The following is a 26749-nucleotide window of genomic DNA, read 5'->3' as shown; positions in this document are numbered from 1 at the left end:
TTCCCCATCCGGAGAGTTAAATGGAACTGGGCAGAACTGCTGCAAAAGCAGGTGGCATTTCTCCAAGATCTGCCTGCCCACACGTTCAGTGAGGAGGCATTGGTGGTAACAACTCCCACAGTTGGTTGGTGGTGGTATTTCGCCCACGGGCACTGCCTGGGGAGGGTTGGGGAGCCGCGGTTTGTACTGAGAAGGGATTTTTCCAACCTCCAGGGAGCGCTCTGCAATGCGAGGTGTGTGCGTCCAGAGAGCAATCGTGCTCCGGCCCCCTGCAGCCCTGTGCCCCCTCAGAAGGGACCTGCGTCACCGTCGTGGCAGAGATGAGGCTGGGTGAGTGAAAGAAGATTTCTACTAAGTGTAGACACCATTGTCCTCCTGAAGCCAGGGGTGGAACCCAGGAGTCCTGGCTCCCAGCCCCTCCCCCTACTCTAACCAATAGTCTCCGCTCCTCTCCAGGAGCAGGGACTGCTCAGCCTGGAAAGGTAATGTCATAGACGGGGGATGGGATGAGATGGGGATTTGCATTGGGTGGCTGTGGGGCCTGGATCAGACAGAAGAGAGGATTTTATCAGGGGTGGGGAGATGAGATTAGTTGGGGGTGGGGTGGATGGAACAAAAGGGGAGGATGGAGCACCTGGGGGTCCATTGAGGAGCTCAGAGGTGATCATAGAATCATAGAATATCAGGGTTGAAAGGGACCCCAGAAGGTCATCTAGTCCAACCCCCTGCTCAAAGCAGGACCAATTCCCAGTTAAATCATCCCAGCCAGGGCTTTGTCAAGCCTGACCTTAAAAACCTCTAAGGAAGGAGATTCTACCACCTCCCTAGGTAACGCATTCCAGTGTTTCACCACCCTCTTAGTGAAAAAGTTTTTCCTAATATCCAATCTAAACCTCCCCCACTGCAACTTGAGACCATTACTCCTCGTTCTGTCATCTGCTACCATTGAGAACAGTCTAGAGCCATCCTCTTTGGAACCCCCTTTCAGGTAGTTGAAAGCAGCTATCAAATCCCCCCTCATTCTTCTCTTCTGCAGGCTAAACAATCCCAGCTCCCTCAGCCTCTCCTCATAACTCATGTGTTCCAGTCCCCTAATCATTTTTGTTGCCCTTCGCTGGACTCTCTCCAATTTATCCACATCCTTCTTGAAGTGTGGGGCCCAAAACTGGACACAGTACTCCAGATGAGGCCTCACCAATGTCGAATAGAGGGGAACGATCACGTCCCTCGATCTGCTCGCTATGCCCCTACTTATACATCCCAAAATGCCATTGGCCTTCTTGGCAACAAGGGCACACTGCTGACTCATATCCAGCTTCTTGTCCACTGTCACCCCTAGGTCCTTTTCCGCATAACTGCTGCCTAGCCATTCGGTCCCTAGTCTGTAGCTGTGCATTGGGTTCTTCCGTCCTAAGTGCAGGACCCTGCACTTATCCTTGTTGAACCTCATCAGATTTCTTTTGGCCCAATCCTCCAATTTGTCTAGGTCTTTCTGTATCCTATCCCTCCCCTCCAGCTTATCTACCACTCCTCCCAGTTTAGTATCATCCGCAAATTTGCTGAGAGTGCAATCCACACCATCCTCCAGATCATTTATGAAGATATTGAACAAAACTGGCCCCAGGACCGACCCTTGGGGCACTCCACTTGATACCGGCTGCCAACTAGATATGGAGCCATTGATCACTACCCGTTGAGCCCGACAATCTAGCCAGCTTTCTACCCACCTTGTAGTGCATTCATCCAGCCCATACTTCTTTAACTTGCTGACAAGAATACTGTGGGAGACGGTGTCAAAAGCTTTGCTAAAGTCAAGAAACAATACATCCACTGCTTTCCCTTCATCCACAGAACCAGTAATCTCATCATAAAAGGCGATTAGATTAGTCAGGCATGACCTTCCCTTGGTGAATCCATGCTGGCTGTTCCTGATCACTTTCCTCTCATGCAAGTGCTTCAGGATTGATTCTTTGAGGACCTGCTCCATGATTTTTCCAGGGACTGAAGTGAGGCTGACTGGCCTGTAGTTCCCAGGATCCTCCTTCTTCCCTTTTTTAAAGATTGGCACTACATTAGCCTTTTTCCAGTCATCCGGGTCTTCCCCGGTTCTCCACGAGTTTTCAAAGATAATGGCCAATGGCTCTGCAATCACAGCCGCCAATTCCTTCAGCACTCTCGGATGCAACTCGTCCGGCCCCATGGACTTGTGCACGTCCAGCTTTTCTAAATAGTCCCTAACCACCTCTATCTCCACAGAGGGCTGGCCATCTCTTCCCCATTTTGTGATGCCCAGTGCAGCAGTCTGGGAGCTGACCTTGTTTGTGAAAACAGAGGCAAAAAAAGCATTGAGTACATTAGCTTTTTCCACAACCTCTGTCACTAGGTTGCCTCCCTCATTCAGCAAGGGGCCCACACATTCCTTGGCTTTCTTCTTGTTGCCAACATACCTGAAGAAACCCTTCTTGTTACTCTTGACATCTCTGGCTAGCTGCAGCTCCAGGTGCGATTTGGCCCTCCTGATAACATTCCTACATGCCCGAGCAATATTTTTATACTCTTCCCTGGTCATATGTCCAACCTTCCACTTCTTGTAAGCTTCTTTTTTATGTTTAAGATCTGCTAGTTGAACCTCATCAGGAGGTTCAAGGAATGTGTGGGCCCCTTACTGAATGAGGGAGGCAACCTAGTGACAGAGGATGTGGAAAAAGCTAATGTACTCAATGCTTTTTTTGCCTCTGTCTTCACGAACAAGGTCAGCTCCCAGACTGCTGCGCTGGGCATCACAACATGGGGAGTAGATGGCCAGCCCTCGGTGGAGAAAGAGGTGGTTAGGGACTATTTACAAAAGCTGGCCTTCTGCAAGTCCATGGGGCCGGACGAGTTGCATCCGAGAGTGCTGAAGGAATTGGCGGCTGTGATTGCAGAGCCATTGGCCATTATCTTTGAAAACTCGTGGCGAACGGGGGAAGTCCCGGATGATTGGTTGGACTAGATGACCTTCTGGGGTCCCTTCCAACCCTGATATTCTATGATTCTATGATTCTATGATCAGCGGCACTGCTATGGGTACCCGCATGGCCCCACAGTATTCCAACATTTTTATGGCTGATTTAGAACAACGCTTCCTCAGCTCTCGTCCCCTAAAGCCCCTACTCTACTTGCGCTATATTGATGACATCTTCATCATCTGGACCCATGGAAAAGAAGCCCTTGAGGAATTCCACCATGATTTCAACAATTTCCATCCCACCATCAACCTCAGCCTGGTCCAGTCCACAGAAGAGATCCACTTCCTGGACACTACAGTGCTCATAAACAATGGTCACATAAACACCACCCTATACCGGAAACCTACTGACCGCTATTCCTACCTGCATGCCTCCAGCTTTCACCCTGACCACACCACACGATCCATCGTCTACAGCCAAGCTCTGCGATACAACCGCATTTGCTCCAACCCCTCAGACAGAGACAAACACCTACAAGATCTCTGTCAAGCTTTCTTACAACTACAGTACCCATCTGCGGAAGTGAAGAAACAGATTGATAGAGCCAGAAGAGTTCCCAGAAGTTACCTAGTACAGGACAGGCCTAACAAAGAAAATAACAGAACGCCACTAGCCGTCACCTTCAGCCCCCAACTAAAACCCCTCCAACGCATTATTAAGGATCTACAACCTATCCTAAAGGATGACCCAACACTCTCACAAATCTTGGGAGACAGGCCAGTCCTTGCCTACAGACAGCCCCGCAACCTGAAGCAAATACTCACCAACAACCACATACCACACAACAGAACCACGAACCCAGGAACTTATCCTTGCAACAAAGCCCGTTGCCAACTCTGCCCACATATCTATTCAGGGGACACCATCACAGGGCCTAATAACATCAGCCACACTATCAGAGGCTCGTTCAGCTGCACATCCACCAATGTGATATATGCCATCATGTGCCAGCAATGCCCCTCTGCCATTTACATTGGTCAAACTGGACAGTCTCTACGCAAAAGAATAAATGGACACAAATCAGATGTCAAGAATTATAACATTCAAAAACCAGTCGGAGAACACTTCAATCTCTCTGGTCACGCAATCACAGACATGAAGGTCGCTATCTTAAAACAAAAAACTTCAAATCCAGACTCCAGCGAGAAACTGCTGAATTGGAATTCATTTGCAAATTGGATACTATTAATTTAGACTTAAATAGAGACTGGGAGTGGCTAAGTCATTATGCAAGGTAGCCTATTTCCCCTTGTTTTTTCCTACCCCACCTCCCCCCAGATGTTCTGGTTTAACTTGGATTTAAACTTTGAGAGTGGTCAGTTTGGATGAGCTATTGCCAGCAGGAGAGTGAGTTTGTGTGTGTATGGAGGTCGGGGGGGTGAGAAGGCCTGGATTTGTGCTGGGGGTGGCCCACCTTGATTATCATGCGCATTGTGGGGAGAGTGGTCACTTTGGATGAGCTATTACCAGCAGGATAGTGAGTTTATGTGTGTGGTTTTTGGGAGGGGGTGAGGGGGTGAGAGAACCTGGATTTGTGCAGGAAATGGCCCAACTTGATTATCATGCACATTGTGTAGAGAGTTGTCACTTTGGATGGGCTATCACCAGCAGGAGAGTGAATTTGTGTGGGGGGGTGGAGGGTGAGAAAACCTGGATTTGTGCTGGAAATGGCCCAACTTGATGATCACTTTAGATAAGCTATTACCAGCAGGACAGTGGGGTGGGAGGAGGTTTTGTTTCATATTTTCTGTGTGTATATAAAGTCTGCTGCAGTTTCCATGGCATGCATCCGCTGAAGTGAGCTGTAGCTCACGAAAGCTCATGCTCAAATAAATTGGTTAGTCTCTAAGGTGCCACAAGTCCTCCTTTTCTTTTTGCGAATACAGACTAACACGGCTGTTCCTCTGAAACCTACTCAAGATATTAAAGTCCAAAGGAGACTGTGAAGAGGTACTAAAGGGTCTCTCAGAACTGGGTGACTGGGCAACAAAATGGCAGAGGAAATTCAATGTTGATAAATGCAAAGTAATGCACATGGGCAAACGTAATCCCAAGTAGACATACACAATAATGGGTCGAATTTACCACTCAAGAAAGATCTTGGAGTCACTGTGGAGAGTTCTCTGAAATCATCCACTCCATGTGCAGCGGCCGTCAAAAAAGCAAACACATGATGGGAATCATTCATAAAGGGACAGAGAATAGGACAGAGATCTAACCCCAAAGATCGTGTTGCCTCAATATAAATCCATGGGACGCCCACAGCTTGAACACTGCGGACGGATGTGGTTGCCCTGTCTCAAAAAAGATGTATTGGAATTGGAAAGGCTTCAGAAAATGCCAACCAAAATGATGAGGGGGATGGAATGGCTGCCATATGAGGAGAGATTAATAAGAGTGGGACTCTTCCGCTTGGAAATGAAACGGCTAAGGGGCGGTATGATCGAGGTCTAAAGAAGGTTGAAGCATCTGGAGGAAGTAAAGAAGGAAGTGTTATTTACTCCTCCTAACATAAGAACGAGTGGTCACCACAGGCAGCAGGTATAAAACAAACCAAAGGAAGTACTGCTTCACACAATGCACAAGAAACCTGTGGAACTCATTGCCGGGGGAAGTTGTGAAGGCGCAGACTATAACAGGGTTCAAACAGGAACTAGAGAAGTTCCTGGAGGACAGGTCCATCTGTGGCTATTAGCCAGGATGGGCAGGGAAGGTGGCCCTAGCCTCTGTTTGCCAGAAGCTGGGAATGGGCGACAGGGTATGGATCACTGGATGATTCCCTGTTCTGTTCATTCCCTCTGGGGCACCTGGCATTGGCCAGAGGATACTGGGCTAGATGGACCTTTGGTCTGACCCAGGAGGGCCATTCCTCTTATGTTCTCATGTTGTTCCAGGCCCCCTGCTCTGAGCACTAGACCCCAGTCTGCCTGCAGAGCCGGGTGCAGTCCTGCTGGGAGGGGAGTATGTGAGAGACCTCATGAGGGTCACGGGGGGGGGAATTGGGAACCCCCGATCACGTCTCTCCCCCTGTCCAGGTAACATCAAACTGAGGAAGACTGCGGCTGGATGTGGCTCCCCTGGCGCCTGCGTGAAGAGAGCGTTGGTGAAGAAATACACCCAGGGCGTGCCGGAGATCCTGAGCCAGGCCAAGTGCTACCTAGCTCCCAGGGCCGGTGGAGGCATCGGGGAGCCCTGAGCCCCGGCCTGGCATCCTCCCCTTCTGCTGCGTGCTGGGCTGCAGTGCGCCTCCCTTCAGTAGCCACGGGCTGCTGCTTCTCTTTGGGGGAGATTGCGGGTTAATTTTGTGCATTGGCTGAATAAAGCAAGTTGTGAGGAAAGTACCCCCCTAGCTCCTTATCCCCTGACCGTCGCGTACCGGTCCCCCCCACCCCTATCTGTGCACAAGTGATGCTGGCAGGAAGGGAACCCGGGAGTCCTGACTCCCAGTACCCCACCCTGTAACTCACCAGACCATACTCCCTTCTGAAAGCCAGGGATAGAGCCCAGGAGTCCTGGCTCCCAAGCCCCCTGCTCTAACCACTGGACCCCTCTCCCCTTGCAGGGCCAGGGAATGGAACCCAGGAGTCCTGCCTAGACCCCCTCCCCCAAGGCAAGGCCCGTGGCTGGGGGAAAGGCACCGGCTGGCTGAGCTCCCCTGGGGAAGGAGGGCTGTGGGAAGGAGAGGCTGTGGCTCACCCAGCTGTCCAGGCGGGCGGGAAAGCCCTGGAGGGGAGAAATGTCCTTCTAGGTTGATTTTGCAGGGCTCAGTTCGTCCCGCTCTCTGGAGCGGCTCCACTGGGTGTGCCGGGCTCAGGGAAGGTGTCAGGAAACAGGGCAGATCCCCCCAACCGGTGGTGCTCTGTGAGCAGATTTCACCCAGCGTGAACTCCTGGATCGCTGCCCCCGTCTGCCCCCGGAGTCACAGCCAGTCCCCTCAGATACTCTCAGACAAGCCGGACTTTGTGAGGAAAGTTCACGTACACCCCAAACCAGCCCACCCAGGTTGTCCCCTGCCCCAGGAGACCGGTCACTTACCCCAGAGCCACGGGACCCCAGATCCTCCACCAAAGGCAACGCTGGCAGCCAGGTCTGTAGGAATCTCAGGTAAAATTCATGCCCGGGTGAGTCGCAGTCTGTAATTCCAAACGGTGGCGGTGAAGGAAGAAACTGCCATTTTCCAAAGTCTTTTCAGGTGCCCCCAGACGGTCTCCAGGGATCCCCGCTTTGCATCCGGTTCCGGTCCCTGTAAGCGTCCAGCCAGCCCAGCGAGGCAGGGTTACCTCAATCCATCCTTACAGCTTCTTCTCCCAGAGAAGAAGGTGGCAGGGCCCCCACCCACGTGGGCTTTGCCTTCGATGGGGGGAGGGAGGAACGCGGTGGTCTGCACACGCGATGCCCCTGCCTTTGGGGTCAGCACTTTTCTGGTGCTAAAGTTCTTCGTTAGCATCCCTACGGCATTGTCAAGGTTCCTTCCCCACTCTGAACTCTAGGGTACAGATGTGGGGACCTGCATGAAAACCTCCTAAGCTTACTTTTACCAGCTTAGGTTAAAACTTCCCCAAGGTACAAGCTATTTTACCCTTTCCCTTGGATTTCCACTGCCACCACCAAACTTTATCTGGGTTCCTGAGAAAACGTAGTTTGGAAACGTCTTTCCCCCCAAAATCCTCCCAACTCTTGCACCCCACTTCCTGGGGAAGGTTTGGTACAAATCCTCACCAATTTGCATAGGTGACCACAGACCCAAACCCTTGGATCTTAGAACAAAGAAAAAGCATTGAGTTTCCTTACAAGAAGACTTTTAATAGAAGTAGAAAAGAATCACCTCTGTAAAATCGGGATGGCAAATACCTTACAGGGGAATTAGATTCAAAACAGAGAGAATCCCTCTAGGCAAAACCTTAAATTACAAAAAGACACACAGACAGGAATATCCATTCTATTCAGCACAGCTATTTTCTCAGCCATTTAAAGAAATCATAATCTAGCACATACCTAGCTAGATTACTTACTAACTTCTAAGAGTCCATTCCTGTTCTGTCCCCGGCAAAAGCATCAGACAAACAGAGACCCTTTGTTTTTCTCCCTCCTCCCAGCTTTTGAAAGCATCTCATCTCCTCATTGGTCATTTTGGTCAGGTGCCAGCGAGGTTACCTTTAGCTTCTTAACCCTTTACAGGTGAGAGGATTTTTCCTCTGGACAGGAGGGATTATAAAGGGGTTTACACTTCCCTTTATATTTATGACAACAGGTGAAAGTGTTTTGCCACTGGCCATGAGGGATTTTAGAGCTTCAGGGACAGAAAGGTGGTTCCCCTTCCCTTTATATTTATGACAAGTCCGTTCTTATGTTATTTTAAAAATATATAAAAGTGTCACGGCCACACTGTGACTGACAAATAGCTGCCTTTCTCATTTCCACTGTGTAATTATAAGATAACTCCACTGGGATATAAATATTGTTCTTACAGTTCAGTGGATAGTACATAGAGCTGCACAAACAAGTCATTGTGTCAGGAAATTTTAGCTCGTACTGACTTCACTAGTGCTTTATATCTGGCCTGTAGTAAAATGAGGCAAACATAAAGATGAGCTGATGTATCACCGTGGAAGACCTGTGTGTACCCCTGGGGTACACGGACCCCTGGCTGAGAACCAGTGGTCTCCACGAATGCACAAGGAAATTGGCCTCAAGACACATTGGCATCACCTGATCAGCCAGTGTCACATGCAGGGTTGTGAAATCTCCCATCTCCGGTCCCACCAGGATGTCACGGGGCAGCCCCAGCCCATCCCTTAGGGGTAGGTATTTGCCAACCTTTCCGCAGAGAAGGACCTGGGGATTACAGTGGATGAGAAGCTGGCAATGAGTCAGCAGGGTGGCCTTGTTGCCAAGAAGGCCAAAGGCATTTTGAGCTGCATCAGCAGGAGCGTTGCCAGCAGATGGAGGGAAGTGATTATTCCCCTCTATTCGGCACTGGTGAGGCCACATCTGGAGTACTGGGTCCAGTTTTGGGCCCCCCACTACAGAAGGGATGTGGACAAATTGGAGAGAGTCCAGCGGAGGACAACGAAAATGATTAGGGGGCTGGAGCACGTGACTTAGGAGGGGAGGCTGAGGGAACTGGGCTTCTTTCGTCTGCAGAAGAGAAGAGTGAGGGGGAATTTGATAGCAGCCTTCAACTACCTGAGGGGGGTTCCAAAGAGGATGGAGCTCGGCAGTTCTCAGTGGTGGCAGATGACAGAACGAGGAGCAATGGTCTCCAGTTGCAGTTGGGGAGGTCTAGGTTGGAGGTCGAGGGGAGGGACGGCATCCACAGGACAGCAACCGGGACCCCAGGGCAGGTCACAGCGGTGAGAGCTCAGCTGCCCGGCCCTGGGGAGCAGCTGGCCACACGCTGCATGGTGGACGTCTCTTTTTCTTCCATCGGTGGCGGTTGCTACTTCAGGCTGATGGTGGCCAGTGAGAAGCTGGGAAGGCTGGGCTGTGCAGGCCCTGGGGCCCGCCCGCCCCTTCTGTCTGCAGTCCCACCCCTGTTCTGCTCCTTCCCCAGTGGCCCTGCCCTGGTTCCCTCCACAGTCCTGTCCCAGTCCACCCACCCCCTTGCAGCCCCCCCGCTCACGGCCCCAAGACCAGGAAAGATCTGTCCCGCCGCCAACTGGGGGTGAGAGCTCTTCCAGTCCCCGGGCCACAGCCGCAGCTGGGATCCGGGCGCTGGGGCTTCCCCCGCCACCTGGCACTTCTGCCAGGCACCGGGCTTGGGGTGCAGGGGTGCCCATTTTCCAGGGGGCCCCCAATGGGCTGAGGCTGCTGGGCACAGGCCCTGGCGGCCCATTGGCTAATCCGCCACCGCTGCACTGCGGGTAGGGGTGCAGGCTCCCCTGGCTGAGCTGCCCTGGCAGGGCAGGGCAGGTGGGGGCAGGGGGCAGGGGGCTCTGTGTGTGGACGGAGCGGGGTTTGGGTTTAAACACGGGTCAGAGCCATGTCCACAGGGAGAGGGGGAAGCCGGCTGTCTTTGAAACAGGGGAGCGTGGCTCCGAACTCGCTTGCAAAGCCACAGGGTGTGACAAGAGGCTCTGGCCCCATAGGGAGCCTGGGGCTGAGCCTTGCCCAGAGCTGGGCCAAGGGCATAGCCAGGTAAAGCGGGAACTGCCGGGAGGCTGCGGGGGCCTGGCCCACTGGAAATCCCGGCCCGGGCGTCCCTTTGTCCTAGTGCCTATGGGCCCTGAGAGCCAGGGCTGGAAGGAATCCGGGACAGGCGCTCACCTTCCCAGATCTGCCCGCTGATGGAAATGCACTGGCTGGCACGGCCCTCGCACTGCAGGGTCTCCGTGCTGGAAGAACTGCTCCGACCAGGGGCAATGCAGATCGGGCACCGGCCTCCCGTCTAGACGGTGTTGATGATCGGCCCTGCAAGACCCCCAAAGAGAGGGTCGGTGGGGGTTGACGGGCAGGGCTGAGGACAGGTGCCTTCTCTACTTTGTTACCACTTATTTCTAGCACCGCAATAACTGAGATCAGGGACCTCCTTGTGCCAAGAGCTGCACAGACTCCCCAGAGCAGGGGCCCTGATTGCACTGGGCACTGCATAGATCCCCCCAGCCTGCTACTGGGGGCCCCCCATTGTGCCAGGCACTGCACGCCTCCCTCCCCTGAGATCAGGGTCCCCCCTATGGCACCAGGTGCTACACGGGACCCCACCCTTCTCCAGAAAAAAACCTTTTCCGAACCAGTTTGACACTCAGTCGGAGCCTGGGCCACTGGGAAGAAGCAGGGAGGGATGCAGAGACGTACAGACAGGAGAGAACCGGGTATTGCAGCTGTTCGTAGAGCAGGTCCGGGATTGAATCTTCACAAAGACCCCATTCCCAAAGAAGAGGGAGATATTCCTGGGCGTGGCGGAGGATACACAGGACAAGGAATAGTCTGCATTTTCCTTCGCTTCTGGTTAGAAGCAAAACAGTCACAAAAATTATTTACAGATGAAACCAGTGCCCCGAGGGCTGGTGATTCCTGGGAGCCACCTCGCCCCTTTTCCTGGCGTCCCAGGCCAGAAGGGCCCATTCCCAGCATCTACTCTGACCTGCCGCACAGCCCAGGCTGGAGAAGTCCTCCCTACATTGTGCCCGATCACGTGTATTTGATGAAAGCATCTTCCAGGAGGGCAGCCAGCCTGGCCTGGGGGATGCCGATGGATGCTGCATCCACCACATCCCTAAGGAGCTTGTTAACCACCCTCCCCAGCATGTCTCGCTAAATACTTGTCTGGCACGCATCATCATGGCATCTGAACCCTGCGTCATCTTTAATGTATTATCCTCACAGCCACCTTGTGGGATGGGCAGGGCTGTCACCCCCATTGAACAGATGGGGGAAACTGAGGCACAGATCCTCAGCAGGACCTAACTCTTTGAAGCTCTGGGCCTAAGTGGTGTGTCCCAGGTCACACAGGGCGTCTGGCAGAGAGGGGCCTGGAGCCCAGGTGTGCTAAGCCCTTGGCGCGCGTGTCCCGCCCACAGCCAGCAAACGGTCGGTGCGGAGAACGATGGTGGAAAGTCAGCGCCACCCACCCTTGACCAGTGCGTTTGCCTCCTAGACACCGAGGCAGGTGCTGTGACCAGCGGGGCAGGGCTGGGGCTGAGCACGACAGTTACTCACAGAATTTCTCCTACACTGGTAACAGGATCTGGTGAGGAGGGAAATAAAGCAGGATTTCCATTTTAATTTCTGGTGCTAGCGTCCCCCTTTTCTCGTCCGGTCCCCGAAGGCCTCGGGTTCGTGGAGGTGGCCTTGGCTGGGTTGATCTCACTCCCCCTGTTAAAGCCAGTGCCTGGGATCGGTGCTGGCAGGGGCAGGGTGCACCGGCTGGTGTCTGCAGCAGTTTGGGGCACAGAGGGATGCGACAAAGTGGGAATTGAGCTCCTATTTCTACGATGCCATGGAGTGCCTCAGTTTCCCTCTGTGCTTTGCAAGGCTGTGCAGGGCCGCCCCTCCATCCATCCCCGACACACCTGTGAGGAAGTGGAAGCGTTCTTAATGTTTCCTCTGAATAGTGTGGGGGTGCCTCAGTTTCCCCTAGGCAGTTCTTAAGTATCTAGGTGGGATAAGGATGTATGATCCTTGCAGAGCCCGAGAGGGCAGGTGTGTGCAGGGGTCTGGACACAGAGAATGGCCGACACCCTGTTTCCTGGCCACTGATGGCCTGGGCCCTTCCCCCCTGCAAGGTGAGAGCTAAAGGGTTGGAGAACAAAGGAATCAGGTGACCTCCTGGCCCGGGAAAGGGGAAAGCCCAGAGGAGGTGGGGCTGGAGGGAGTTTCAGTTTGGGGCTGGCTGGGGAGTGGAGTGAAGTGCAGATGGGGTTGTCTGGCTCACTGCCCCCCAAAATGGACCCGGCTGAGGGGTCCTGTTCTCTGCACCCACAAGCTCTGTTTTAGACCATGTTCCTGTTGTCTAATAAACCTCTGTTTTACTGGCTGGCTGAGAGTCCCGTCTGACTGTGGAGTTGGGGGACAGGACCCTCTGGCTTCCCCAGGACCCCGCCTGGGCAGACTCACTGTGGGAAGCGCACGGAGGGGCAGAGGAGGCTGAATGCTCCGAGGTCAGACCCAGGAAGGTGGAAGCCGGGCGAGCTGTGTGTCCTGCAGACAGGCTGCTCCCAGAGAGGAGACTTCCCCAGAGTCCTGCCTGGCTTCGTAGGGAGCAGGTCCAGAGCATCGCCCGGGGACTCCCTGACAACACCCATCATTCCGTCCGTCCATCCTCCTACACGTCCACCCTTCCCTCCACACACCCATCCATCCATTCCCCTACGAGGCTGTCTGTCCATCTATCCATCTGCCTTCACGCCTGTCCATCCATTCCCCTACACACCTGTCAAGGTTCCTTCCCCACTCTGAACTCTAGGGTACCGATGTGGGGACCTGCATGAAAACCTCCTAAGCTTACTTTCATCAGCTTAGGTTAAAACTTCCCCAAGGTACAAATTAATTTCATCCTTTGCCCCTAGATTTCTACTGCTACAACCAAACTTTAACTGGGTTTACTGGGAAACGTAGTTTGGACACGTCTTTCCCTCCCAAATCCTCCCAACCCTTGCACGCGACTTCCTGGGGAAGGTTTGGTAAAAATCCTCACCAATTTGCATAGGTGACCACAGACCCAAACCCTTGCATCTTAGAACAATGAAAAAGCATTGAGTTTCCTTAAAAAGAAGACTTTTAATAGAAGTAGAAAAGAATCACCTCTGTAAAATCAGGATGGCAAATACCTTACAGGGGAATTAGATTCAAAACAGAGAGAATCCCTCTAGGCAAAACCTTAAGTTACAAAAAGACACACAGACAGGAATATCCATTCTGTTCAGCACAGCTGTTTTCTCAGCCATTTAAAGAAATCATAATCTAACACATACCTAGCTAGATTACTCACTAAATTCTAAGAGTCCATTCCTGTTCTGTCCCCGGCAAAAGCATCACACAGACAGACACAGACCCTTTGTTTTTCTCCCTCCTCCCAGCTTTTGAAAGCATCTTATCTCCTCATTGGTCATTTTGGTCAGGTGCCAGCGACGTTACCTTTAGCTTCTTAACCCTTTACAGGTGAGAGGATTTTTCCTCTGGAGAGGAGGGATTATAAAGGAGTTTACCCTTCCCTTTCTATTTATGACAATAGGTGAAAGTGTTTTCCACTGGCCATGGGGGATTTTATAGCACCGGGGACAGAAAAGTGGTTCCCCTTCCCTTTATATTTATGACAGGTCCTTTCTTATGTTATTATAAAATATACATAAGTGTCACGGCCACATTGTGACTGACAAATAGCTTCCTTTCTCAGTTCCCCCGTGTAATGATAAGATAACTCCACTGGGATATAAATATTGTTCTTACAGTTCAGTGGATAGTACATAGAGCTGCACAAACAAGTCATTGTGTCAGGAAATTTTAGCTCGTACTGACTTCACTAGTGCTTTATATCTGGCCTGTTGTAAAATGAGGCAAACATCAAGATAAGCTGATGTACCCCCTGGAAGACCTGTGTGTACCCTGGAGTACACGGACCCCTGGCTGAGAACCACAGATCTCCACTAACGCACAAGGGAATTGTCCTCAAGACACATTGCATCACCTGATCAGCCAAAGTCACATGCAGGGTTGTGAAATCTCCCATCTCCGGGTCCACCAGGATGTCATGGGGCAGCCCCAGCCGATCCCCCAGGGGGCAGGTATTTGCCAACCTGCCGGATAAAACCACAGCCAGATGCTTCCTCGCTGTTCTGCTCACTGCAGCAAACACCCGGGCACCATGTGGGTGGCTCTGCCCCTCTGCCTGCTGTCCGCTCTCCTGGCCACAGGTGAGTCCCGTGCGTCCCCGGGCACAGGGAGCCGGGTGGTGGGGGCGGGATTTCACTTTGGGAACGTGCCGCTGTGGATGACGGATTCTGGGGTCAGGATGGAATTTGTGGGTAAAACCAGCGAGAGGAAAACCCGGGGCCATGTCCCCCGACTGAATTGGGGAGAGCAGGGATTGGAGCTTGGGACTCCCACAGCCCACGCTAGGGGCCTGGCCAGCGGGTCTGAGTCCGTCTGTCCTTCCTTCTTCTCGTTCCTCCTCCATCTCTCGCCCAAGCTTGGGGTCATCCCGATGAGGAGCAGCACCCCCGTCCACATGTCGTCCTGCCTAGAAATGTTCCCCTGCCTGTCAGCGCTGAGATTCCTGCCAGGACTCCTGGCTTCATTCCCCAGGTTTGAAAGGGGAATGGGGGTGCAACGGGTGGGGGCTGGGAGCCAGGACTTCTGGGCTCATTCCCCAGCTGTCGAAGCGGGCTGGGGTGTAGTGAGTTTGAGCAGAGATGGCTGCAAATCAGGACTCCCGGGCTCTGTCCGTGGCTGTGAAAGAGGAGTGGGATCTCGTGGGTTAGAGTGGGCTGGGAGTCAGGAGTGAGGACTTCTCAGCTGTCTTCTTGGTTTTAACCCTGAATTGAAGACATCTTTTTTCTACCTCAGTTTCCATATTTCTTTGATAGGGATAATATAACTTTGCAACCATCTAGGGGCATAGAAGGGGCGGGGAAGGTGTTCTGAGGTTTAATGGATGTTTCCACATGAAAGCTCTAAAAAAACCAAAGTGGGAAAATCTTCCTTTCTTTCTTTCTTTCTTTCTTAAAACTACCTTATGCTCACATAATGAATTTAAAGGCCCCCATGCTCTGGAGAGGAAAGAGTTGATGCTCCTGGGATCGCTGGCTGGAGATGAACAGCCATTAATCCAGGGGCTTAACAAGCGTGAATTGTATTCTGAAGAAGAGAATTGGCAGGATCAGTGATGAAAAGTGGGCTGAAGTCGAGTGTGGCTCAGCTGATGTAACTCTGAGAGGCAGAGGCCTGGAGCAGAGAGTGACGGCGGGGTGTGTGTGTGTGTGTGTGTGAGAAAGGTTCACCGCAAAGCCAGAAAGAAACCCCTCTTCAGAACAGCCGAATTCTTGTTTTTCTGTCTACACAGACGTCTGGGGTTTGTTCGCAGGCACAAGCTGCACCCCAGATAGCCATGTCAGCAGGTGAAAATGTATTCTAGCCACAGACACTCAGGCAACAAACTGACTTGTCTGTGGTTTTGAGTAAGATACAAATGACCAGCTAGCAAGATGCCTTTCCCCCTCCGGAGCGTTATATGGAACTGGGCAGAACTGCTGCAAAAGCAGGTGGCATTTCTCCAAGATCTGCCTGCCCACACGTTCAGTGAGGAGGCATTGGTGGTAACAACTCCCACAGCGCCACCTCTTGGTTGCTGGTGGTATTTCGTCCACAGGCACTGCCTGGGAGGGGTGGGGAGCCGGGGTTTGTACTGAGAAGGGATTTTTCCAACCTCCAGGGAGCGCTCTGCAATGCGAGGTGTGTGCGTCCAGAGAGCAATCGTGCTCCGGCCCCCTGCAGCCCTGCGCCCCCTGGGAAGGGACCTGCGTCACCGTCGTGGCAGAGATCAGGCTGGGTGAGTGAAAGAAGATTTCTACTAAGTGTAGACACCATTGTCCTCCTGAAGCCACGGGTCAAACCCAGGAATCCTGGCTCCCAGCCCCTCCCCCTACTCTAACCAATAGTCTCCGCTCCTCTCCAGGAGCAGGGACTGCTCAGTCTGGAATGATAATGTCATTGACGGGATGGGATGAGATGGGGTATTGCAGTGGGTGGCTGTGGGGCCTGGATCAGACAGAAGAGAGGATTTTATCACGGAGGGTGGGGAGATGAGATTAGTTGGGGGTGGGGTGGATGGAACAAAAGGGGAGGATGGAGCAGCTGGGGGTCCATTGGGGAGTTCATAGGTGATGCTCTATTTCTCTTCCACAGAGAGATCCTCCATGTCCTACACGGGTAAATCGTGCCTGGAGCCCAAGAACTGTGAGCCTGGCCCCTTCTCGCTGACCTACCCACACAATGTCACCGTGCGGGCGAACATCGCCTGCTGTGACACCGACGGCTGCAACGCCGGGGCCATCCCAGGTGTGTGTCTGCTGCAAACCTAGAGCCCTGCTCTGGCCACACCTGCCTGGAGAGAACCCAGGAGTCCTGGCTGCCAGCCCAATGCCCCCATCCCTAACCACTAGACCCCACTCCCTTCCCCGAGATGGGATTGAGCCCAATGTGTGGTGACTCCCCACCCTTGGCTGACTATGTGTGTCTGACTGTTCTCAGTGCCAACTGTGAGCTCCGTCCCCAACGGCCGTCAGTGCCCGTCGATCCTCACAGTGGGGCCATATCACTGGAACGAGAAGGATGTCTTGGCCTGCACCGGCACTGAGGACCATTGTGTTGTGGAATCTGGGATATTTTTTTTTGGTAAGTCCTCCAGATGCGGGCGGGGTCTGAACACAGAGCACGAGGTGGAGCCCAGGTGTCCCGGCTCAGTCCCAGACCCCCTTGCTCTGACCCACTAGACTCCACTCCCCTGGCAGAGTTGCAGAGAGAACCCAGGAGTCCTACTTGCCGAGATGCCAAAGGAGCACCCAAGGAGGATAAGGCCACTGCGGAGAAACTAAATGAATTCTCTGCATCAGTCTTCACGGCTGAGGCTGGGAGGGAGATTCCCAAATCGGAGCCATTCTGTTTTGGTGACAAATCTGAGGAACTGTCCCAGATTGAGGAGACATTACAGGAGTTTTTGCAACAAATTGATAAATTAAACAGTAATAAGTCACCAGGACCAGATGGGATTCGCCCAAGAGTTCGGAAGGAACTCAAATTTCAAATTACAGAATGACTAACTGTGGTTTGTAACCTACTTTTTAAATCAGCTTCTGTTCCAGCTGGCTGGAGGATGGCTGATGACACGCCAATTTCTAAAAAGGGCTCCAGAGGTGATCCCGGCAGCTGCAGGCCAATAAGTCCGACTTCAGTACTGGGCAAACTCATTGAAACTATAGGAAAGAAGAGAACTGTCAGACACACAGATGAACATAATTTGTTGGGGAAGGGTCAACATGGTTTCGGTAAAGGGAAATCACGCCTCACCAATCCACTAGAATTGTCTGAAGGGGTCAACAAGCGTGTGGACAAGGGGGATCCCATGGATATAGTGTACTTAGATTTTCAGAAAGCGTCCCTCACCAAAGGCTCTTAAGCAAAGTGAGCTGTCATGCGATAAAATCCTCTCATCGCTCAAAAAGAAAAGGAGGACTTGTGGCACCTTAGAGACTAACCAATTTATTTGAGCCTGAGCTTTCGTGAGCTACAGGTCACTTCATCGGATGCATACCGTGGAAACTGCAGCAGACTTTATATACACACAGAGAATATGAAACAATACCTCCTCCCACCCCACTGTCCTGCTGGTAATAGCTTATCTAAAGTGATCATCAAGTTGGGCCATTTCCAGCACAAATCCAGGTTTTCTCGCCCTCCACCCCCCCACACAAATTCACTCTCCTGCTGGTGATAGGCCATCCAAAGTGACAACTCTCCACACAATGAATGTCACGGCTAACCTGGTGGCTGAACTTTGTGACTTTGTCCTTACCCATAACTATTTTACTTTTGGGGACAATGTATACCTTCAGATCAGCGGCACTGCTGTGGGTACCCGCATGGCCCCACAGTATGCCAACTTTTTTATGGCTGACTTAGAACAACACTTCCTCAGCTCTCGTCCCCTAAAGCCCCTACTCTACTTGCGCTATATTGATGACATCTTCATCATCTGGACCCATGGAAAAGAAGCCCTTGAGGAATTCCACCATGATTTCAACAATTTCCATCCCACCATCAACCTCAGCCTGGTCCAGTCCACACAAGAGATCCACTTCCTGGACACTACAGTGCTCATAAACAACGGTCACATAAACACCACCCTATACCGGAAACCTACTGACCACTATTCCTACCTGCATGCCTCCAGCTTTCACCCTGACCACACCACACGATCCATCATCTACAGCCAGGCTCTGCGATACAACCGCATTTGCTCCAACCCCTCAGACAGAGACAAACACCTACAAGATTTCTGTCAAGCTTTCTTACAACTACAATACCCACCTGCGGAAGTGAAGAAACAGATTGATAGAGCCAGAAGAGTTCCCAGAAGTCACCTACTACAGGACAGGCCTAACAAAGAAAATAACAGAACGCCTGCACATCCACCAATGTGATCTATGCCATCAAGTGCCAGCAATGCCCCTCTGCCATGTACCTTGGTCAAACTGGACAGTCTCTACGTAAAAGAATAAATGGACACAAATCAGATGTCAAGAATTATAAGATTCATAAACCAGTCGGAGAACACTTCAATCTCTCTGGTCATGCAATCACAGACATGAAGGTCACTATCTTAAAACAAAAAAACTTCAAATCCAGACTCCAGCGAGAAACTGCTGAATTGGAATTCATTTGCAAATTGGATACTATTAATTTAGACTTAAATAGAGACTGGGAGTGGCTAAGTCATTATGCAAGGTAGCCTATTTCCCCTTGTTTTTTCCTACCCCCCCTCCCCCCAGATGTTCTGGTTTAACTTGGATTTAAACTTTGAGAGTGGTCAGTTTGGATGAGCTATTGCCAGCAGGAGAGTGAGTTTGTGTGTGTATGGAGGTGGGGGGGGGGGTGAGAAGGCCTGGATTTGTGCTGGGGGTGGCCCACCTTGATTATCATGCGCATTGTGGGGAGAGTGGTCACTTTGGATGAGTTATTACCAGCGGGATAGTGAGTTTGTGTGTGGGGTTTTTGGGAGGGGGTGGGGGCGTGAGAGAACCTGGATTTGTGCAGGAAATGGCCCAACTTGATTGTCATGCACATTGTGTGGAGAGTTGTCACTTTGGATGGCCTATCACCAGCAGGAGAGTGAATTTGTGTGGGGGGTGGAGGGTGAGAAAACCTGGATTTGTGCTGGAAATGGCCCAACTTTCTGATCACTTTAGATAAGCTATTACCAGCAGGACAGTGGGGTGGGAGGAGGTTTTGTTTCATATTCTCTGTGTGTATATAAAGTCTGCTGCAGTTTCCACGGTATGCATCCGATGCAGTGAGCTGTAGCTCACGAAAGCTCATGCTCAAATAAATTGGTTAATCTCTAAGGTGCCACAAGTACTCCTTTTCTTTTTGCGAATACAGACTAACACAGCTGTTACTCTGAAACCTGTCTCATGGCTCAGTAACTGGTTAAAAGATAGGGAAAAAAGGGTAGGAAGAAATGGTCAGTTTTCAGAAGGGAGAGAGGTAAATAGTGGGAGTCCCCCAGGGATCTGCACTGGGCCCAGTGCTATTCACCAAATTCCGAAATGTTCTGGAAAAAAGGTAAATAGTGAGGTGGCAAAATTTGCAGAAGATACAAACCTACTCAAGATAGTGAAGTCCAAAGCAGACTGTGAAGAGGTACTAAAGGGTCTCTCAGAACTGGATGACTGGGCAACAAAATGGCAGAGGAAATTCAGTGTTGATAAATGCAAAGTAATGCACATGGGCAAACGTAATCCCAAGTAGACATACACAATAATGGGTCAAATTTACCACTCAAGAAAGATCTTGGAGTCACTGTGGAGAGTTCTCTGAAATCATCCACTCCATGTGCAGCGGCCGTCAAAAAAGCAAACAAATGCTGGGAATCATTCATAAAGGGACAGAGAATAGGACAGAGATCTAACCCCAAAGATCGTGTTGCCTCAATATAAATCCATGGGACGCCCACAGCTTGAACACTGCGGACGGATGTGGTCGCCCTGTCTCAAAAAAGATCTATTGGAATTGGAAAGGCTTCAGAAAATGCCAACCAAAATGATGAGGGGGATGGAATGGCTGCCATATGAGGAGAGATTAATAAGAGTGGGACTCTTCAGCTTGGAAATGAAACGGCTAAGGGGGGATATGATCGAGGTCTAAAGAAGGTTGAAGCGTGTGGAGGAAGTAAAGAAGGAAGTGTTATTTACTCCTCCTAACATAAGAACGAGGGGTCACCACAGGCAGCAGGTATAAAACAAACCAAAGGAAGTACTGCTTCACACAACGCACAAGAAACCTGTGGAACTCATTGCCGGGGGAAGTTGTGAAGGCGCAGACTATAACAGGGTTCAAACAGGAACTAGAGAAGTTCCTGGAGGACAGGTCCATCTGCGGCTATTAGCCAGGATGGGCAGGGAAGGTGGCCCTAGCCTCTGTTTGCCAGAAGCTGGGAATGGGCGACAGGGGATGGATCACTGGATGATTCCCTGCTCTGTTCATTCCCTCTGGGGCACCTGGCATTGGCCAGAGGATACTGGGCTAGATGGACCTTTGGGGTGACCCAGGAGGGCCGTTCCTCTTCTGTTCTCATGTTGTTCCAGGCTCCCTGCTCTGAGCACTAGACCCCAGTCTGCCTGCAGAGCCGGGTGCAGTCCTGCTGGGAGGGGAGTGTGTGAGAGACCTCATGAGGGTCGCGGGGGGGGGGAATTGGGAACCCCCGATCACGTCTCTCCCCCTGTCCAGGTCACATCAAAATGAGGAATACTGCGGCTGGATGTGGCTCCCCTGGCGCCTGCGTGAAGAGAGTGTTGGTGAAGAAATACGCCCAGGGCGTGCCGGAGATCCTGAGCCACGCCAAGTGCTTCCCAGCTCCCAGGGCCAGCGGAGGCATCGGGGAGCCCTGAGCCCCGGCCTGGCATCCTTCCCTTCTGCTGCGTGCCGGGCTGCAGTGAACCTCCCTTCAGCAGCAACTGGCTGCTGCTTCTCTTTGGGGGAGATTGCGGATTCCTTTTGTGCATTGGCTGAATAAAGCGAGTTGTGGGGAAAGTACCCCCCTAGCTCCTTGTCCCCTGACCGTCCCGTACCGGCTCCCCCCCCCCAACCCCTGTCTGTACACAAGTGATGCTGGCAGGAAGAGAACCCGGGAGTCCTGACTCCCAGTACCACACCCTGTAACCCACCAGACCCCACTCCCTTCTGAAAGACAGGGATAGAGCCCAGGAGTCCTGGCTCCCAAGCCCCCTGCTCTAACCACTGGACCCCTCTCCCCTTGCAGGGCCAGGGAATGGAACCCAGGAGTCCTGCCTGGACCCCCTCCCGGAAGGCAAGGCCCATGGCTGGGGGAAAGGCACCGGCTGGCTGAGCTCCCCTGGGGAAGGAGGGCTGTGGGAAGGAGAGGCCGTGGCTCACCCAGCTGTCCAGGTGGGCGGGAACACCCTGGAGGGGAGAAATGTCCTTCTAGGTTGATTTTGCAGGGCTCAGTTCGTCCCGCTCTCTGGAGCGGCTCCACTGGGAGTGCTGGGCTCAGGGAAGGTGTCAGGAAACAGGGCAGATCCCCCCAACCGGTGGTGCTCTGTGAGCAGATTTCACCCAGCGTGAACTCCTGGATCGCTGCCCCCGTCTGACCCCGGAGTCACAGCCAGTCCCCTCAGATACTCTCAGACAAGCCGGACTTTGTGAGGAAAGGTCACGTACACCCCAAACCAGCCCACCCAGGTTGTTCCCAGCCCCAGGAGACCGGTCACTTACCCCAGAGCCACGGGACCCCAGATCCTCCACCAAAGGCAACGCTGGCAGCCAGGTCTGTAGGAATCTCGCTAAAGGTTCGTGAGCTAAGGAAAGGGAATGAGGGTCACGAGGGGTTAAAGGCGGTAAAATTCATGCCCAGATGAGTCGCATTCTGTAATTCCAGACGGTGGCGGTGATGGAAGAACCTGCCATTCTCCCAAGTCTTTTCAGGTGCCCCCAGACCGTCTCCGGGGATCCCTGCTTTGCATCTGGTTCTGGTCCCTGTAAGAGTCCAGCCAGCCCAGCGAGGCAGGATCCTTCCCTGAATCCATCCCTTACAGCTTCTTCTCCCAGAGAACAAGCTGGCAGGGCCCCCACCCACGTGGGCTTTGCCTTCGATGAGGGAGGGAGGAACGCGGCAGTCAGCACACACGATGGCCCCTGCCTTTGGACTCAGCACTTTCCTGGTGCGAAAGTTCCTCCTTAGCATCCCTCCACCGTCTCTGCTGGGTCAGTGAGTCCCAGGGCTGTGCTCAGGGTGAATGGTTGTTACTCCGCGAAAACAGCAGACGGGAAAGGGAAAACCATACCACGGCCCATTGGTTTTCATGAAATTGAAACTCCAAACACACTGTTCTACCTTCGCCATGCCTTTGATCTCGGCCAGGGGCTCTCGACCTTTCCAGACCGCTGTACCCCTTGTGGCAGTCTGATGTGTCTTGCATAGCCCAAGTTTCCCCTCACTTAAAGCTACTTGCTTCCAAAACCAGACATGGGGTCTAAATTAGCTGTTCCCAGTCAAGAAAGAGATCTTGGAGTCACAGTGGATAGTTCACAGTACGCAGTGTATGTCAAAAAAGAGAACAGAATGTTGGGAATCATTAAGAAAGGGAAAGATAATGAGACAGTAAATGTCATATTGCCCCTATATAAATCCATGCTACTCCCATTCTTGAAAACTGTGTGGAGATGTGGTCACCCCAGCGTATAAAAGAGATATCGGAATTGGAAAATCATAGAATCATAGAATATCAGGATTGGAAGGGACCCCAGAAGGTCATCTAGTCCAACCCCCTTCTTGAAGCAGGACCAATTCCCAGTTAAATCATCCCAGCCAGGGCTTTGTCAAGCCTGACTTTAAAAACCTCTAAGGAAGGAGATTCCACCACCTCCCTAGGTAACGCATTCCAGTGTTTCACCACCCTCTTAGTGAAAAAGTTTTTCCTAATATCCAATCTAAACCTCCCCCACTGCAACTTGAGACCATTACTCCTCGTTCTGTCATCTGCTACCATTGAGAACAGTCTAGAGCCATCCTCTTTGGAACCCCCTTTCAGGTAGTTGAAAGCAGCTATCAAATCCCCCCTCATTCTTCTCTTCTGCAGGCTAAACAATCTCAGCTCCCTCAGCCTCTCCTCATAAGTCATGTGTTCCAGACCCCTAATCATTTTTGTTGCCCTTCGCTGGACTCTCTCCAATTTATCCACATCCTTCTTGTAGTGTGGGGCCCAAAACTGGACACAGTACTCCACATGAGGCCTCACCAATGTCGAATAGAGGGGAACGATCACGTCCCTCAATCTGCTCGCTATGCCCCTACTTATACATCCCACAATGCCATTGGCCTTCTTGGCAACAAGGGCACACTGCTGACTCATATCCAGCTTCTCATCCACTGTCACCCCTAGGTCCTTTTCTGCAGAACTGCTGCCTAGCCCTTCGGTCCCTAGTCTGTAGCGGTGCATTGGATTCTTCCGTCCTAAGTGCAGGACCCTGCACTTATCCTTATTGAACCTCATCAGCTTTCTTTTGGCCCAATCCTCCAATTTGTCTAGGTCCCTCTGTATCCTATCCCTCCCCTCCAGCGTATGTACCACTCCTCCCAGTTTAGTATCATCCGCAAATTTGCTGAGGGTGCAATCCACACCATCCTCCAGATCATTTATGAAGATATTGAACAAAACCGGGCCCAGGACCGACCCCTGGGGCACTCCACTTGACACCGGCTGCCAACTAGACATGGAGCCATTGATCACTACCCGTTGAGCCCGACAATCTAGCCAACTTTCTACCCACCTTAAAGTGCATTCATCCAGCCCTTACTTCTTTAACTTGCTGACAAGAATACTGTGGGAGACTGTGTCAAAAGCTTTGCTAAAGTCAAGAAACAATACATCCACTGTATTCAGAAAAGATTCAGAAAAGGGTCATAAAATTATTAGGGGGATGGAACAGCTTCCGTGAGGAGAGATTCATAAGAGTGGGACTTTTCAGCTTGGAAAAGAGACAGACAAGGGGGGATAGGAGAGAGGTCTAGAAAATCATGAGTGGTGTGGAGAAAGTAGATAAGGAAGTGTTATTTACTCCTTCTCATAACACAAGAAGTAGGGGGCCACCAAATGAAATTAAGAGGCAGTAGGTTTAAAAAAACAAAGGAAGTGTTTTTTCACATAATGCACCATCAACCTGTGGAACTCCTTGCCAGAGGAATGTGCAAAGTCCAAAAGTAAACTGGGTTCAAAAAAGAGCTAGATACATTCATGGAGGATAGGGCCATCAATGGCTATTAGCCAGGCTGGGTAGGGATGGTGTCCTTAGCCTCTGTTTGCCAGAAGCTGTGAATGGATGACAGGGGATGGAACACTTGATGTTTGATTACCTGTTCTGTTCATTCCCTCTGGGCACCTGGCATTGGCCACTGTTGGAAGACAGGATACTGGGTTAGATGGACCTTTGGTCTGACCCAGTGTGGCCCTGTCAGGGTTCCTTCCCCACTCTGAACTCGAGGGTACAGATGTGGGGACCCGCAGGAAAGACCCCCTCAGCTTATTCTTACCAGCTTAGGTTAAAAACTTCCCCAAGGTACAAACTTTGCCTTGTCCTTGAACCGTACGCTGCCACCACCAAGCGTCTTACACAAAGACCAGGGAAAGAGCCCACTTGGAGACGTCTTCCCCCAAAATATCACCCCAAGTCCTACACCCCCTTTCCTGGGGAAGGCTTGATAAGAATCCTCCCCAATTTGTACAAGTGAACACAGACCCAAACCCTTGGATCTTCAGAACAATGAAAAAGCAAACAGGTTCTTAAAAGAAGAATTTGAATGAAAGAAAAGGTGAAAGAATCACCCCTGTAAAATCAGGATGGTAAATACCTTCCAGGGTAATCAAATTCAAAACATAGAGAATCCTCTTGGCAAAACCTTAAGTTACAAAAAGACACCAAACCAGGAATATTCATTCCCTCCAGCACAGCTTATTTTACCAGCCATTAAACAAAAGGAAATCTAACACATTTCTAGCTAGATTACTTACTAACTAACAGAAGTTCTGAGACTCCATTCCTGAGCTGTTCCAGCAAAAGATCACACAGACAAGCAGTCTCTTTGTTTCCCTCACTCCCGATTTGAAAGTATCTTGTCTCCTCATTGGTCATTTTGGGTCAGGTGCCAGCAAGGTTGCCTTAGCTTCTTAACCCTTTACAGGTGAAAGTGTTTTGCCTCTGGCCACGAGGGATTTTACAGCACCGGGGACAGAAAGGTGGTTCCCCTTCCCTTTATATTTATGACAGGTCCTTTCTTATGTTATTATAAAAATACATAAGTGTTACGGCCACATCGTGACTGACAAATAGCTTCCTTTCTCAGTTCCACCGTGTAATTATAAGATAACTCCACTGGGATATAAATATTGCACTTACATTTCAGTGGACAGTACATAGAGCTGCACAAACAAGTCATTGTGTCCGGAAATTTTAGCTCGTGTTGACTTCACTAGTGCTTTATATCTGGCCTGTTGTAAAATGAGGCAAACATCAAGATGAGCTGATGTTCCCCCCAGAAGACCTGTGTGTACCCCTGGGGTACACGGACCCCTGGCTGAGAACCACTGATCTCCATGAATGCACAAGCAAATTGGCCTCAAGACACATTGGCATCACCTGATCAGCCAGTGTCACATGCAGGGCTGTGAAATCTCTCATCTCCGGGTCCACCAGGATGTCTTGGGGCTGCCCCAGCTGATCCCGCAGGGGGCAGGTATTTGCCAACCCTTCTGCAGAGAAGGACCTGGGGATTACAGTGGATGAGAAGCTGGCTATGAGACAGCAGGGTGGCCTTGTTGCCAAGAAGGCCAACGGCATATTGGGCTGTATTAGTAGGAGCGTTGCCAGCAGATGGAGGGAAGTGATTATTCCCCTCTATTCGGCATTGGTGAGGCCACATCTGGAGTACTGGGTCCAGTTTTGGGCCCCCCACTACAGAAGGGATGTGGAAAAATTGGAGAGAGTCCAGCAGAGGACAACAAAAATGATTAGGGGGCTGGAGCACGTGACTTCGGAGGGGAGGCAGAGAGAACTGGGCTTCTTTCGTCTGCAGAAGAGAAGAGTGAGGAGGAATTTGAGAGCAGCCTTCAACTACCTGAGGGGGATTCCAAAGAGGGTGGAGCTCGGCTGTTCTCAGTGGTGCCAGATGACAGAACGAGGAGCAATGGTCTCCAGTTGCAGTGGGGGAGGTCTAGGCTGGAGATCAGGAAACACTATTTCAATAGGAGGGTGGTGAAGCGCTGCATTGGGTTCCCTAGGGAGGGGGTGGAATCTCCATCCTTTGAGGTGTTTAAGGCCTACTTGACACAGGCCTGGCCAGGATAAATTCGTTGGGGTTGGTCCTGCTTTGAGCAGGAGTTGGACTAGATGACCTCCTGAGCTCTCTTCCAACCCTGATCTTCTATGGTTCTCCGATTCTCTGAACCTGCCTGCCGTGCCCACAGCCAGCAGCTTCATCGCTGCTCTGGTCACTGCAGAAAATGTCCGGCCACCAT

General features: G+C 51.6%; 2 protein-coding genes across 2 annotated transcripts in view; both read left to right on the top strand.

Annotated features, from left to right (window-relative positions):
- The window catches only part of LOC140902985 (phospholipase A2 inhibitor and Ly6/PLAUR domain-containing protein-like), a 45353-nt gene extending 39149 nt beyond the window's left edge, over positions 1 to 6204 (top strand). The window contains exon 4 of the mRNA XM_073323567.1: positions 6044 to 6204. Within this exon, the coding sequence (XP_073179668.1) occupies positions 6044 to 6204 (161 nt within the window). The remainder of the gene's footprint in view (positions 1 to 6043) is intronic.
- Positions 6205 to 14265: 8061 nt separating this feature from the next.
- Positions 14266 to 21109, top strand: LOC140902769 (phospholipase A2 inhibitor and Ly6/PLAUR domain-containing protein-like). The gene is made up of 5 exons (XM_073323211.1): positions 14266 to 14359; positions 15877 to 15993; positions 16350 to 16502; positions 16695 to 16838; positions 20949 to 21109. The coding sequence occupies exons 1-5, from the start codon at positions 14266 to 14268 to the stop codon at positions 21107 to 21109; spliced, it is 669 nt and encodes a 222-aa protein (XP_073179312.1).
- The last annotated feature ends 5640 nt before the right edge of the window (positions 21110 to 26749 follow it).

The sequence above is a fragment of the Lepidochelys kempii genome, chromosome 24, assembly GCF_965140265.1.
Source record: "Lepidochelys kempii isolate rLepKem1 chromosome 24, rLepKem1.hap2, whole genome shotgun sequence".
Classification (NCBI taxonomy): domain Eukaryota; kingdom Metazoa; phylum Chordata; order Testudines; family Cheloniidae; genus Lepidochelys; species Lepidochelys kempii.
This window is presented reverse-complemented; position numbering and strand designations above follow the sequence as displayed.

Excerpts from the sequence above, each read along its gene's own strand:
- LOC140902769 (XM_073323211.1), top strand. The coding sequence starts at position 14,266 with ATGCTTCCTCGCTGTTCTGCTCACTGCAGCAAACACCCGGGCACCATG. Across the intron at positions 15,994-16,349 it reads CGTGGCAGAGATCAGGCTGG|AGAGATCCTCCATGTCCTAC; the intron begins GTGAGTGAAAGA and ends TCTCTTCCACAG. Across the intron at positions 16,503-16,694 it reads CAACGCCGGGGCCATCCCAG|TGCCAACTGTGAGCTCCGTC; the intron begins GTGTGTGTCTGC and ends GACTGTTCTCAG.